Source organism: Mytilus trossulus, chromosome 4 (genome assembly GCF_036588685.1).
Source record: "Mytilus trossulus isolate FHL-02 chromosome 4, PNRI_Mtr1.1.1.hap1, whole genome shotgun sequence".
Lineage (NCBI taxonomy): Eukaryota > Metazoa > Mollusca > Bivalvia > Mytilida > Mytilidae > Mytilus > Mytilus trossulus.
The window spans coordinates 74,465,335-74,478,971 of NC_086376.1; the positions used below are offsets into that span (position 1 = coordinate 74,465,335).

The window sequence follows — 13,637 nt, forward strand, 5'->3', positions numbered from 1 at the left end:
ATTTTTTATCATTTCTAATAATAATTATTGTAGAATGAAAATAACACTTACAAAAGTGATTCCGTGCACCATAAGCGCTTTTCTGGATTAACCTCCACCAAGAACGCTCAAACTAAAATTAAAATCATTTAAAAGCCAATTATGTATAAGACTAAAAGGGAACCAAATTTTAGTAGATACAGATTTGCAGGAATTCAAAATACATGTATACAACATAAATTTTTTTGAATAGACGTACACATATTTTGACACCAAACATAAGAAAACCAACAGTGAGATGGCTTATAGTAGTGGCTTTTTATCGATAGTATCAAATATGTATGTTCACATAATTGTATAAACAAAACAGGTATTTTAGTTCTGTAGTTTTAGAAATTTCTTCAAAGATAAGCTCAAAAGATTAGGTCAACTATATGAAAACACACACTATTATCGTTAATATAACAATGATCTTTATTTATTCCTACCTCAATAGAGTCCAAGATCAGAAACTGATTAAACTCATTAAAGTTTGTTCTTCATATCTTCATAAAACAAACTTTTCTAAAGCCAAATTTCTAAAAGTTATCGATACACCATTTGCCATGGTGTTGTCAATATAAAATAGAAGATTTGAAATATTTGCCAATGAGACAACTATTCACAAGAGACCAATTGACACAGAAATTAACAACTCAGTCCATTTTAGACCTATGAGATTGAATGTCCCTTTGGTATCTTTAGCTATTCTTTTGTATCAACTCCCCCCCCCCCCCCATTTTAAGGGTTTTAAAGGCACAAATTGTAACGGAAATGCCATTTCAAATCTAAAGTTCTATCAAATAGGTTATCTCAGGTCATTTTAAGTTTACTTTATATCTTATCGTAAATATCATCTTACAAGGATATGGCGGTTTTGTGCGTGTTGCTTTTGTTGTCAGTCGCACACGCATTACTGATAGAAGTCGAACATGTCAAATTGCCTCAATATCATACTTATGGTAAAAATTTGGTTTTGGCTGGCGGTCATCTTGATGTAGACAACACCGAAATATATAAGACCATCGTAGAACTTGCTGTAAGTGTTTTATGTTATAAAACTTATCCGAATGAGCCTCCTAATGGGGTTTTTGATTATGTGATTCAATGACCGATCTTATAGTGATTACTTGATTACCAGACCAAATAGTTCATGAATATTTGATAATTTTATCATCTTGTTTCATAAAATAGTTTATGACTATGCGATTATATACTTGGGACAGTCACACCCCATGAAAGGCCTTTTGCATAATTATGTCGAACGGTTTAATACTTGGAATGGTACAGAAGATACCTAAGTAAATGAAAAAAAGATGGAAAATTCAGTGACAAACTGATTAATAAAAGTAAAATCACAAAAACACAGAGGAAAATCTAATCGGAAAGTGGCAAAATCAAATGACAAAACACATTCAAAACGAATGGTCAAGAACTTTTATATTCCTGACTTGGTACAGGCATTTTCAAATGTAGAAAATGGTGGATTAAACCTGTTTTTTTAGCGCTAAACCTCCTTTACTTGTCATAAACAACACAACTTGTGGGAATCAAGAACTGCTTACTGTTCCCAACCTCATACGTCCCTAAGTTGATACCTAAAGATACAAATTGTGTTTGTCTACTTTTTTTGGGTTGCTGTCTAATTGACATGTAGTGCCCATATCTCTTTCATAAAAGAGATAATACACAGAATACTTATAAACAATGTGAATTAAACAATACCTCACTACAACCGAAACTGTGTTTCCAAGATCTTTTTCGATCAAACATGATTATTGTTTTGTTGTTCTATAAGACGAGTCTCATTGACGTAAACATGAATGTTCAATTATACTTAATAAAATTATCTTGGTATCTGATTACTGAAAAGTTTCTTAAACATAAGCTTGTTTGCTATAAAATAAAATATATAGAACAATGAATGGATTTAAGGTATCAATTTTTCTATCGATGAGAGGAGTGAATAGGAAAATAATGATAAAGGAGGGGGGGGGGTCTGTCCATGACACAAAATCAGTACAGTCACAACAAAACAACACACACAAAGCAAGTCAAAGTGAGGTCTGAAAACCTTTTCAACTGAATTTAGTCTTTATTGTTTTGTCGCAATGCTTGCTCCAGGGGGTTGTAAATCCTCTTCGTGTTTGGGATCTAGTGTTTTGTTATGGGGACATATGGTTGTCCTTTTTATATGAATAGCATTTGTTAGAACAACCCCCTTAAAATGACTGGATCAGAGTCTTAAGTCGTACTGTAACACCACGGTCCCAAGTGAGACGGGGGATTGGTGCCAACAAATATGTTCCAACTCCGCCACATTCTGTATGTGCCTGTTTAAGTCAAGAGCATGTGATTCATTGATTCCCGTCTGTTGCTGTATATCATATTTGAGTTTGTATTATATTCATTGTTTTGTTTATAAGAACGTTTATGGGTTTCTCATTTATAATGTTTTTTCATTTGTCATTTCGGGGGGTTCTATAGTTTAATTAGAAGGCGGTATGGTTTTTGCTCATTGTTGAAGGCCGAACAATTACCTACAGCTGTTAATTTTTATACAATTTGGAATATTGTGGAGAGTTGTATCAGTTGCAATCATCTAACATCTTTGTATTGTTATATTAATGTAATCCATTTACGAATTGAATGTTTCTTTTTGTAACTTCATTGAGGTGTAAAAGTACATTTTGAAAATGTGTGGACGGTCAACGTTTTTACAGTCCTAATGAAGTTACAAAAAGAAGCATGCAATACTTATAATTATATTTTTTAGCTATGATCATGAAATCACGAATTTTATTAAAAAAAATATTTAATTAAATGATTTTACTTTTACACATCTTAGGGAGGAGAGAACTATGCTAAGATTGGGATCGTCACTGCGGGTTCTGCTGATCCCGCGGACAGCTGTAATTACTATTCTGACTTATTCCTGCATCGTTATAAGGCCCTGTCTGTCTACTGTATACCAATAGACGTCAATCATACTTCCAATAATTTCAATGATACTATTGTTGAAAAAATAAAACAACAAACAGGATTCTTCTTCGGAGGGGGAGATCAACAGAGAATTATCGATTCGTAAGAGTGATATTTATACTTTTTAAGTTCTTTTCCCGATCACTTTTTTTCAATTACTATAATTTTGTTTGATACAACACGTTAACGTTGCCAATAAAAGTTTACGACACCAAGTTAACGGTACCAATTTAGATGCATGTAATAAGTGTTTAGATTCAATAAGTTTACGGTACCAATTTAGGTGCATGTAATAAGTGTTTAGATACAATAAGTTTATGGCACCAAGTTTACGGTACCAATTTGGGTGCATGTTATACTGAAGTGTTTAGATACATAAGTTTACGGCATTAAGTTTACGGTACCAATTTAGGTGCATGTAATACGTGTTTAGATACAATAAGTTTGCGGCACCAAGTTTACGGTGCCAATTTAGGTGCATGTAATAAGTGTTTAGATACATAAGTTTACGGTACCAGTTTAGATCCAGTTTAGGTGCATGTATTAAGTGTTGAGATATATAAGTTTACGGCACCAAGTTTACGGTAACAATGTTGGTGCCGTCCGATGATGTTATAAGTGTTTGGATACAGTAAAATTCGTGAGGTAAGATTAAGAGTTAGCTAAGTGAAGAAATACAAAATCCTCGAAAGAGGAAAACGGGCAAAATAAAACGTCAAATTCGAATGTAATATCAGTATATGTAAAATTGCATGCGTGTACAGAAGTTATTTGATATAGATGTTATTCACTTGAGAACTACAGATTTTTACTATTTTAAAATGCAGATACAAAATAACAGGACTAACCTTCACTTTGGACCTGGACTGGCAGAAAATTTTCTAATTGTTTTAAGGTTCTTTCGTGTAGTTTTATTGACATTCAATCTCTTTATTCTTGCTTTTTGGAGTTTGACATGATGCTGTCAATTGTTTCTTTCTATTGGGTGTGTATCTCGGATTCACTTAGGTCCTTCGATCTTCTCTTGGTTTGAGATTGTTTTGCCTGTGTAGCCAAGTGAACATTATTTGACATAGTTGTGTTGACTGAAATCAATGAATAACATACACTTTTTAAAGAGTTAACAGTTTCATCTGATTCCTGTTTATACCCTGTATGACATTATAATACTAACTGCAAACAAAATATTCTTGTTCAAAACCACAAAAACGCTTAAGTGCATTCAGGTGTTAATGGAGTGATCGCAGTGTTCGGAATATAACGACTGGACTATTCGTTTTAATCAAAATTCTTAAAAAAACACTAATTTTTATTTTTTAAAGGTTCAAATGAAATAATTACGTGAAATTCGTTTAAAATTCACGTGAGATACATGCGAACTGAATGTGGGTAAACTTTGCTTTGTATAAGGACTGAGAATCTACCAAATACGACACGAATCGGTACCGATCCAACTAAAGGTGTAATGAGAATGAGCGATGGTAGTAAAGTATGATAAAGAAAACTATATTTTATTGTAAAAACGATCTATGCTTACTTAATGGGCTGTCTTTTGCAGATTACCTCTATATAGATACTATTTTCTAATGGCTACTATAAGGGTTCCAGTAATGAAAGCAATAACTGATCTATTTGATGCTGGTGCAGTTATAGCTGGAACAAGTGCAGGCACTGCTTGTCAATCATCAGCTGTCATGATCAGAGGTCAGTTTCAAAATAACAATGATAAACACAGGTCAATCATAACTGATCAAATTTTTTTGGAGAATGAGAGATAATACGTTTTGATAAAATGTAATTCGAGTGAGAGATGTTTTGTTTTGGTGAAGTGGAATGAGAACGTGTTAGGTAAAGTGTTATTAGGATGGTAGTTGGAACATAATAGTAAAGTTTTGAGAGATGGCACGTTTGATAAAGTGTAATGAGAATGAGAGATGATATGTTTTGATAAAGTGTAATGAGAATGAGAGATGACACGTTTGATAAAGTGTAATGAGAATGAGAGATGATACGTTTTGATAAAGTGTAATGAGAATGAGAGATGATATGTTTTGATAAAGTGTAATGAGAATGAGAGATGACACGTTTGATAAAGTGTAATGAGAATGAGAGATGATATGTTTTGATAAAGTGTAATGAGAATGAGAGATGATACGTTTTGATAAAGTGTAATGAGAATTAGAGTTGATACGTTTTGATAAAGTGTAAAGAAAATGAGAGTTGATATGTTTTGATAAAGTGTAATGAGAATGAGAGTTGATATGTTTTGATAAAGTGTAAAGAGAATGAGAGATGATATGTTTTGATAAAGTGTAATGAGAATGAGAGATGATATGTTTTGATAAAGTGTAAAGAGAAAAGGTGTAAACCGTAATTTAAGTATAATTTCAAAATTCATAAACGGGCAATTTCAGATATATTGTTATAAATCATGTTGGTACCGAAGTACTGACTAACTACAGAGCTGATGATACCTATGGGGCCTGATAATATACAGATGTATCGACTCGGTGCTGTAAAGAGGGTATGTTCAAGTTCCGTATCTGTTGACAATGGAAAGGAGATACAAACTTAAGTTTTCGTGTTCTTTCTTAACAGTAAATAAGTTATGATTTTCTCCATCAGGTCGATTAGCTAAATCAACTATCGTTAAAATCTTTATTTTAAAGGTGGAATGAGTTGGGATGCTTTGCGATACGGGGCTTTTCAGTCTGAAAACAATGATCATCCAGATGATTTGATATACAACAAGCATGGCGGACTTCGTATGTTGCATGGCTTTATCCTTGACACACATTTTAGGTTTGTTCTATTAAATATGGGCAATATAGAAATAAGAAGATGTGGTTTGTATGATTGCTATTGAAACAATTTTTCCCCAAAAGACCAAAATGACACAGAAAGCATCAAATGTAGGTCATCAAAATATAAAAGCAGTTCATATGTTTAACGTCTAGAGGAAAATTTCTAGACCGTAACCACAAATTAATTAACATCCTTTCTAAATTCTTTCATATATAGTAAAGATTTGGTTTTGAAGCTTGATTGTACTTATTTCAAAGGGGATAACACATCCTTTTTTACAAAGGTGTTATTTACCGAGCCCTGAAATTTAGAAACGATCCAGGGAAACGTATCCGCACTCCAAATAAAACTTATTCTGAAAGGTTACAAATTCAACATTGTAGTTCGATTTTTAATCTTGTTTTTATACATGTGATATGCACATTTAAGGCTCTTCAATCTGTCAATACTTGTATCTCGGCATTGACAATATTGTGTAACTTACTGAATATAGCGATCGGGAACCATTCTATGGGAGGATTGGCGCCTTCAATAAGTTTAACCCCGCCTACCGTAAATGCCTGTTCTGAGTCAGGAGCCTGTAATTCATTGTGTATCGTTTGTTGCTCTGTAACATAATTGTTATTCTTTCATTATTTTGTAGAAAAATAAGTCAGTATGTTTTCTTGCTTGTCACATTTCGGGGCCTCTTCCAGCTGACTATGCGGAATGGGCTTTGCTTATTGTTGAAAGACGTACTGTGATCTATAGTTGTTAATTTCTGTGTCATTTTGGTCTCCTGTCGATAGTGTTGTCTCATTGGCAATCATACCAAATCTTCTAATTTTATTAAGTATCAATCCTCGGTCGGGTTAAAGAAAATAAAGTGCCTAATAAGCATTATTGTATTGTGTATTGCTCGAATAGTTTTCTATTCTCCCCCGTAACGACATAACGATTTTGAAGCTTGAAAAGGAGATCTGGGATAAACGTCAAAAAGGTAGCAATCCAACAACAAGACTTAGCCTTAATACACATTAAGAGAACAAAAAAGGATAATTAAACTGTATAGAAATACACATTACACGCTTACATTAATCATGTTCTGAATAAAGAAACTTTCAATATAACTGAATATGCATAATTCTACATAAACGACGCTTTACTCTTGAAAATTCCATCAACAATAAATATTGCTTGAGCTTTACTCGGTTTTTTATTCTTTAAATTTTAGTCAACGTGGACGAGAAGGTCGTCTGATCAGGTTGTTATCAGACACCCGCCATTTATATAATGGTGTAGACTGGGGTATTGGTGTGGATGAAAATACTGCACTCGTAGTAAGGCATGCTGGAACTAGTCAAGCTGAAGGGGAGGTAACTTTAAATAAGTTACATTTATATTAGCATGAATTTTTTATAGCCTTTTTAGGTAATAGGAAAACAATGAAAAATTGAAGCATGCAATATGGTGTGAGGGCATTAGGTGACTCATCTAGCAAGTCATTTCACGTTTTATTGTGTTAATAGGGTTTTTTTATCAACCGTTATAGCAAAATATATTCTAATGATTTAAATAATAACATCAATAAAAATATACATTTACATATTTATATTAAAACGAAAATTATGAATTATTTTGCATATCAGGATTGGTGTTTTGAAAATATTTACCTATAATTGTCTTACTGTTATTGACTATCTACTTCAGATTATAGGGGAAAATGGAGTATTTTTTGCAGACGTGTCTAATTCCCATGTAGACAACAGCACCAAGTATTTCAGCATTGACAATGTAATGGTTCACTATCTGACTCACGGTGACAAAATATTCCTTCAAAACAAAACCATCAAGTTTTCTCCGACCAAGAGCCAAATGAAGGGGCATGAGAATTATGATCATGCGTTAACAACACAAGATATATTTGGCGGGAACAGACGTCACCCGACACAGAAGTCTGAATTTACAAGAGTCGCTACCAGTATTTTTGATTCTCGGTTGGAAACAAGCAGTTATGGTGATACTTATGAAAATAATCCAAGATTCAGAGTTACGATGTCACGAGCAGTTGCTGGGGCTGTGGGATTTGTCGAAAGAAAACATAGTTTTCACACAGATATTACGTCATACAGAAATCTACATGTGAAAATAGACTCTTCGCCATAGATTTAGTCTGTTTGTTTGTTGCATCTTGATAAACACTGTAGAGCTCTGTTTTTTTTTTTTTATTTGTGAAGGTTAGATAAGGACTTCCATTTTGTTTATATATACTGTAGAATTTGCGTTGAGCAAACATTTAACTTCAAAGGGTGTGGTATTAGGTTTTCTTTACTGAGTTAAAAAAAAAAATTAGAAAAAATAATTTCGACACTTTCAATCATTTTTTTTTAATTTAACACTATAAGGCATGGTAAAAATATGTCATCTGCATGACCAGAATATTTTTTTTAACAAATTGAGGGTCAGAATATTTCTTTGCAATTGTCTATGGAATATTGTTTCTGTTCATATTTCGAGTGTATAGTGTTCAAAATGTACCTATGTCTATCAAAATTGCATTTAAAGCCATCTGTAAAAAAATATTGGTGCACCTGGCAAAAAGAGTCGAGTCAGTTTGCTGTCCGTATCATAGCTGACATCGCTTAAAATAGAAAATTGGGATACAGTGCAAGTTTTGTATATCATCTTAAAACCCCATTCGGCAATCCTCGGTAGAATCTGCTACTCCCCTTAGATGAGGGTACGGAATCGGCCAAATTGAGACGAATGCATAAAACCCGCTATGGATCGAGAAAAACTGTCTTGACAAAAGTGTTCATAATCGCATGAATTTTATATCAAAACTTTTAGACGAATTGTCCTTGAATGAAGAAATCTATCATTTTTATTTTTGGTATATTACCAAGAAAACTATAGCTAGATACAGAAAACCTTTAATATGCAAAAATGATCACCGACAAAAGATCTACAAATAAGTGAAATCGTCGAAATTCGAAATCGTTACTTTACTTATCATTGGAGTTAATGCCCTATTATGAAGATTTTTTATCAATAATATTTTGGGGGCAATTTGCCTATCATCTTGAAAACTATAATAAATAGATAGAAACTTTAGAAGCAAACATTATCAGCTTGACAGGATCTACAAATAAGTTAACGTTGCTGAAATCGTTAAATGTCCTTATATATAATCGCTCGTCCTTAAATGATGATTTTTTTTTCAATATATTTTGTAATTGCGTATTGTTTTGAATATTATTTTAAAAAAGCAAATATATATAGGTTAGCGTAGATGATTTTTTTTTAGGAGTTATTGACCTAACTGACCTTTTTCCGTATTGTATTTTAAGCAAAATCGTTCAGTGTGGATGGAGAGAACTTAAACAGAAAAAAAAATTAGCATTACAAAATGAACAAACAAGAGATTTTATTCACGAAGTATATTCTAATCTACAATATTGGAGCGTGTCCATCGTTGAAGAAGCACACCTAACTATATAAGCGACAAGTACAGGCTCTTTAAAGTCTCTAGTTTGAATCTGATTTCGTAAATATAACACATTATCAAATATGTGGTTGGCAGGTGGCATCTTCTTAATATTTAATTGTTGGGTTTTTTTCTCAGATTGTTTTGAGCAAGCTCTTTCTTCTTTGAAGTTTTGGTAGGCGGCTTTTCAGGTGTTTTGAACTGATCTTCTGAATCCCGTTTCGTGTGTTGTGTCTCGAGTATTCTTAATCTTCTATTGGTATCAATATAGATGGAGAAACAATTGGAATTCTGTTATACGCAGATTATATGGTTCTTCTATAGCTAGTTCCCCTGAGGACCTTCAGTTACTCTTAAACATTCTTTCCTTTTGGTGTGCTAATAATCATATGATTGTAAACGCTGAAAAGTCTAAAGTCATACATTTCAGGCCGTTATCCATTGAAAGAACTGCGTTTTGATTTGAATGGGGTGACCTTTCAATTTCAACAGTCGAAACATATAAGTATCTAGGATTAGTTTTTACGGAACATTTAGATTACAACCGCATGACCAGTAATGTTGCGAAATTTGCGAGTAGAGCACTTGAATTAGTAATAGCAAAGTTTAAGACTTTTGGTGGACTCCCGTATAACTGTTACACAGAACTATATGATACAATGTTTTGGGGTGTTATTGTGTTTCGATCTGGGGTAGAAAGCATGTCCAGTGTATTGCTGCCGTACAAAATCGAGCAGCTCGTTTCTCTATAAGTGTGTAGGACGAGATACGCCCAATTCAGCCGTACATGGGGATATTGGTTGAACTCCTGTTATAGTAAAACAATGGAAATCTGTGCTAAATCAGCGGAATAGACTTTTGCGAAATTTTGATAGTGGACGTTTGAATAAAATAGTCTTTGTGTGGGTTGACAATCAAGTCGTTTCAAACTCCAAAAACTTGAATTTTGAAATTAGAGACACAAAAAAACGTGTGGAATTTTAGAGCGTTACAATATACATGTTGAAAACATACAATTTTGCGAAATAAAACACTCTGTTTGTCATTCAGTTTTAAATGAACATATCTCCAAATGGCATGAAGATTTAAACTGAATTTTATAAATCGTTCTTATTTTGAACTGTTACACCACATCTAATGCCTTAACCCTAGGGTGACCCATCCTGGCAGAAATCATCAGCTTACTTTTAATGTGGTTTTAAGTCGTGTGGATAATAAACAAAATCCTTCAAATTTATAGCCATAAATATTATCCATGAATCGCAGCTTAACGCAATAAAAAAACCAATTCAATGAATATAAAACCTAGCTGCATCCGACATTAACTAGAAATTACTCTATAGGTTTTATTTTACTCCAACATATTTTTTTTTTATTCTCATGCATACCTTTTACAAGTTAATAATACCACTATGGAAGAAAAAAAGAATTTACACCTTTAACATATGGTTCATATAAAGTATAAATAGTATCTCTAGTATTCCAATTCGTGGAAGTACTTAAACCAGAGACATATATACACATGTGTTTAAATTATTTATGTATTGCAAAAAAGGGCCAATCAATTTTTTTTATTCATATAAATAGAACAACTTTGTTGCAGTGAGCTTGTGAATTTGAGTAAAAATCACTTTATGATCTATTTGATTCCTAACCAACAGTTATTATTTTGGTATAAAATTCGATATCACCTTCAGTAGGTCTTGCTTTAACTTTGTTAACATAGTTATTTATATATGTATACACAAAAAATACTTCAAGAAGTGGAGGAACTGCCTCCCTGACTCACTGCAACAACGTATGATCTATTAACTTATTAGAAAATTATATACTATCATGCATGTTATTCAATCCATCTTGTATGGGAAAGGATTTGTATAGGCACTGCCTTTTGTCCGATCCCTTTGTTTAAATGTACATTTGATATTTGAACAATAAAATATTTTGAATTGAACCATATATGTCTCTGCTTAAACCAAGATTTTTAAAAAGTTATATTTTTGAAAAAAAAATGACCGACGGTTTGTTATATTTATATTGTCTTTATTAACAACAATCTTAGTTTGCTACTTTGGTGCAAAACTATATGATAAATACTTTAGAAATCTATATGTACATTCTGACATTTTCTGTGTATTCAAATATTTTATTAAAAATTAATTATATTCTTTGATTATTTGATTGAGGTTGCATAATATTATTATATTAGGTAAAATTATGACAACTCAAAAACTGTCCACGCCGAAAACATCAAATGAACAATTTGATTGATCTAAGCTCATCTTTGATCAGAGTGTTAAAGCCATTGTCAATTAATAATGAAACAATTAAAACAACTCAATAGGTGTTAAATAATGTCTCAGATTGGCTTCTTGGAGGAGGTGCATAACGGCATTTGTAAAAACAAATTGAAAGTAACTGACCAATAGGAAAATGTTTTATTTAGAAAAAGTCAAAAATATTTAATAAATCTGCATTTTTCCAAATTTTATTATATTTCTTGGAAGCCATTCGAACCGAAAGCAATTATTACTCAAAATACGTTTCTGTTGCAGACAAATATTCAGATCATAGGTAAGTCATCATTCTTCCTTACAGATAATGTTGTATTATTGAGTTTTTACTTTACCGTGTAATTTTTATGTATATCATTATCAATTTATTAAACATATTAAGTTAATGTCAGCCCTTTTATTTATATTTTTGCCTGTGTTATAACTCGAAAGATTTTTGCTATTTATTTAAAATGATATTGGATATTTTGATACAATATTTTGCATTTTATATATTAGTTTATTAAGGATAATTATAAGAGTTGTTATTATAAACTGCATATATATGAAAGCTCGATATCAAATACCTAATTTGGTCTTCCAAGTTGCAATTTTGGTCGGCTTTCAACTAATAATTTGTCGAAAAAAATCTGATAGTTAATATTTGTATAGGCTTTCTTGTTATATATATTGGTTTAATTTATTCTATTTGTTTTGTGTTTTTTCAGATATGGAACTACCATACATGCCATTTTTTTATCCAACATTTCCAGTCCAAGAACAAAGGTACGTACATTATACTTCATGGTACTGATCTAAAATATATTAGTCATTTTAGTCAAATACGAATTAAAATGTATGTACAAATCAAGAAGACCGTCATTTGTTTCTACGTAATTACCGATTTTATAGAAAGATGTTCAAATGAGATTCCACAAATGAGTGAAGAAAAAAACATTAAATAAAGTTGTAGTTCGAATGTATTTATTATTGACCGTTGGCTGAAAACAATTGGTAATGGTGTGACCACAATACTGTGTACAACAGCATCCTAACTACAAAAATAATCAAAAACATTAATTGTCGGATCTTGACAATATTTCAGATTGTCTTCAAATGTCGTCGATAAGCTAGTTAATGTTATGTGAAAGCAGAATTGTATTTAAATTATTATATTTTTAGCTTGACAAATCATGACCATTTATCATTTATAATGTTCTATAATATTTATTTCATCCATTTTCAGACCAGCAGACAACATGTCATCCCAGTATCTGCACTCTAGTGGAATGTTCTTTCCGGCACCAACCTACATACCACACGTTCAACCTACAATTCTACCAAAGCCATTGACAGATGACAACAAACCACAGTCATACAACAAGAATGAACTCAGGTCATCCATCTTTAGTCAGATTCTTGGCACCTTTCCAGAACTCAACAACATGATTGGCAACAACCAGCAACAGAAACCACAACTCAGCTCTTGTTTGTACGATTCTAAAGCTACTTACTCCGAACGTCAGCCATACGAGACCAACATCGCTTCTGACATTATGCAAGAAGAATTTGACACTAGGTGTCCTTCATCATTGCAACAACCCATCTCTACATTCCATGACCAAGTACAGTCTCCATTGCAGTGTTCTTCTACACAAGCTTCTTATGACCGTGTGTCCGACTTACTAGAACAAGCCTTGTCGTCTGCTGCTACACGCCCAAAGTCAACACAGAAACCAAAAGAGCCTATTGTGTGTACCTACTGCAACAAGATTTTCAGCTCGAAACCAAACTTGAAAGTTCACCTTCAGTCTCATCAGGAGAACAAACGTCCACATCAGTGCAATTACTGCGGAAAGCGTTTTACCCAGAAGTCAACACTCCGTACTCACGTCCGTATCCATACTGGGGAGAAGCCATACAGTTGTACCTACTGTCCGAAAAGTTTTGCAGACTTCTCAACTTTCACCAAGCATTGCAGAATTCACACTGGTGAGCGTCCGTACGTCTGTCCGTTCTGTGGTAAATCCTTTGCACAGTCAGGTAACATGCTTCGTCACAAGGCATCACACAGTTAGACTTTCATTCCTCTG

General features: G+C 32.9%; 2 protein-coding genes across 2 annotated transcripts; both read left to right on the plus strand.

Annotated features, from left to right (window-relative positions):
* Positions 1-864: 864 nt before the first annotated feature.
* Positions 865-7,996, plus strand: LOC134716809 (cyanophycinase-like). Its single transcript, XM_063579818.1, has 6 exons — positions 865-1,057; positions 2,867-3,102; positions 4,559-4,704; positions 5,670-5,802; positions 7,019-7,160; positions 7,495-7,996. The coding sequence occupies exons 1-6, from the start codon at positions 887-889 to the stop codon at positions 7,948-7,950; spliced, it is 1,284 nt and encodes a 427-aa protein (XP_063435888.1). The 5' UTR covers positions 865-886; the 3' UTR covers positions 7,951-7,996.
* Positions 7,997-11,645: 3,649 nt separating this feature from the next.
* On the plus strand, positions 11,646-13,637 carry LOC134714179 (zinc finger protein 271-like). The gene is made up of 3 exons (XM_063575418.1): positions 11,646-11,845; positions 12,273-12,330; positions 12,791-13,637. The coding sequence occupies exons 2-3, from the start codon at positions 12,275-12,277 to the stop codon at positions 13,620-13,622; spliced, it is 888 nt and encodes a 295-aa protein (XP_063431488.1). The 5' UTR covers positions 11,646-11,845; positions 12,273-12,274; the 3' UTR covers positions 13,623-13,637.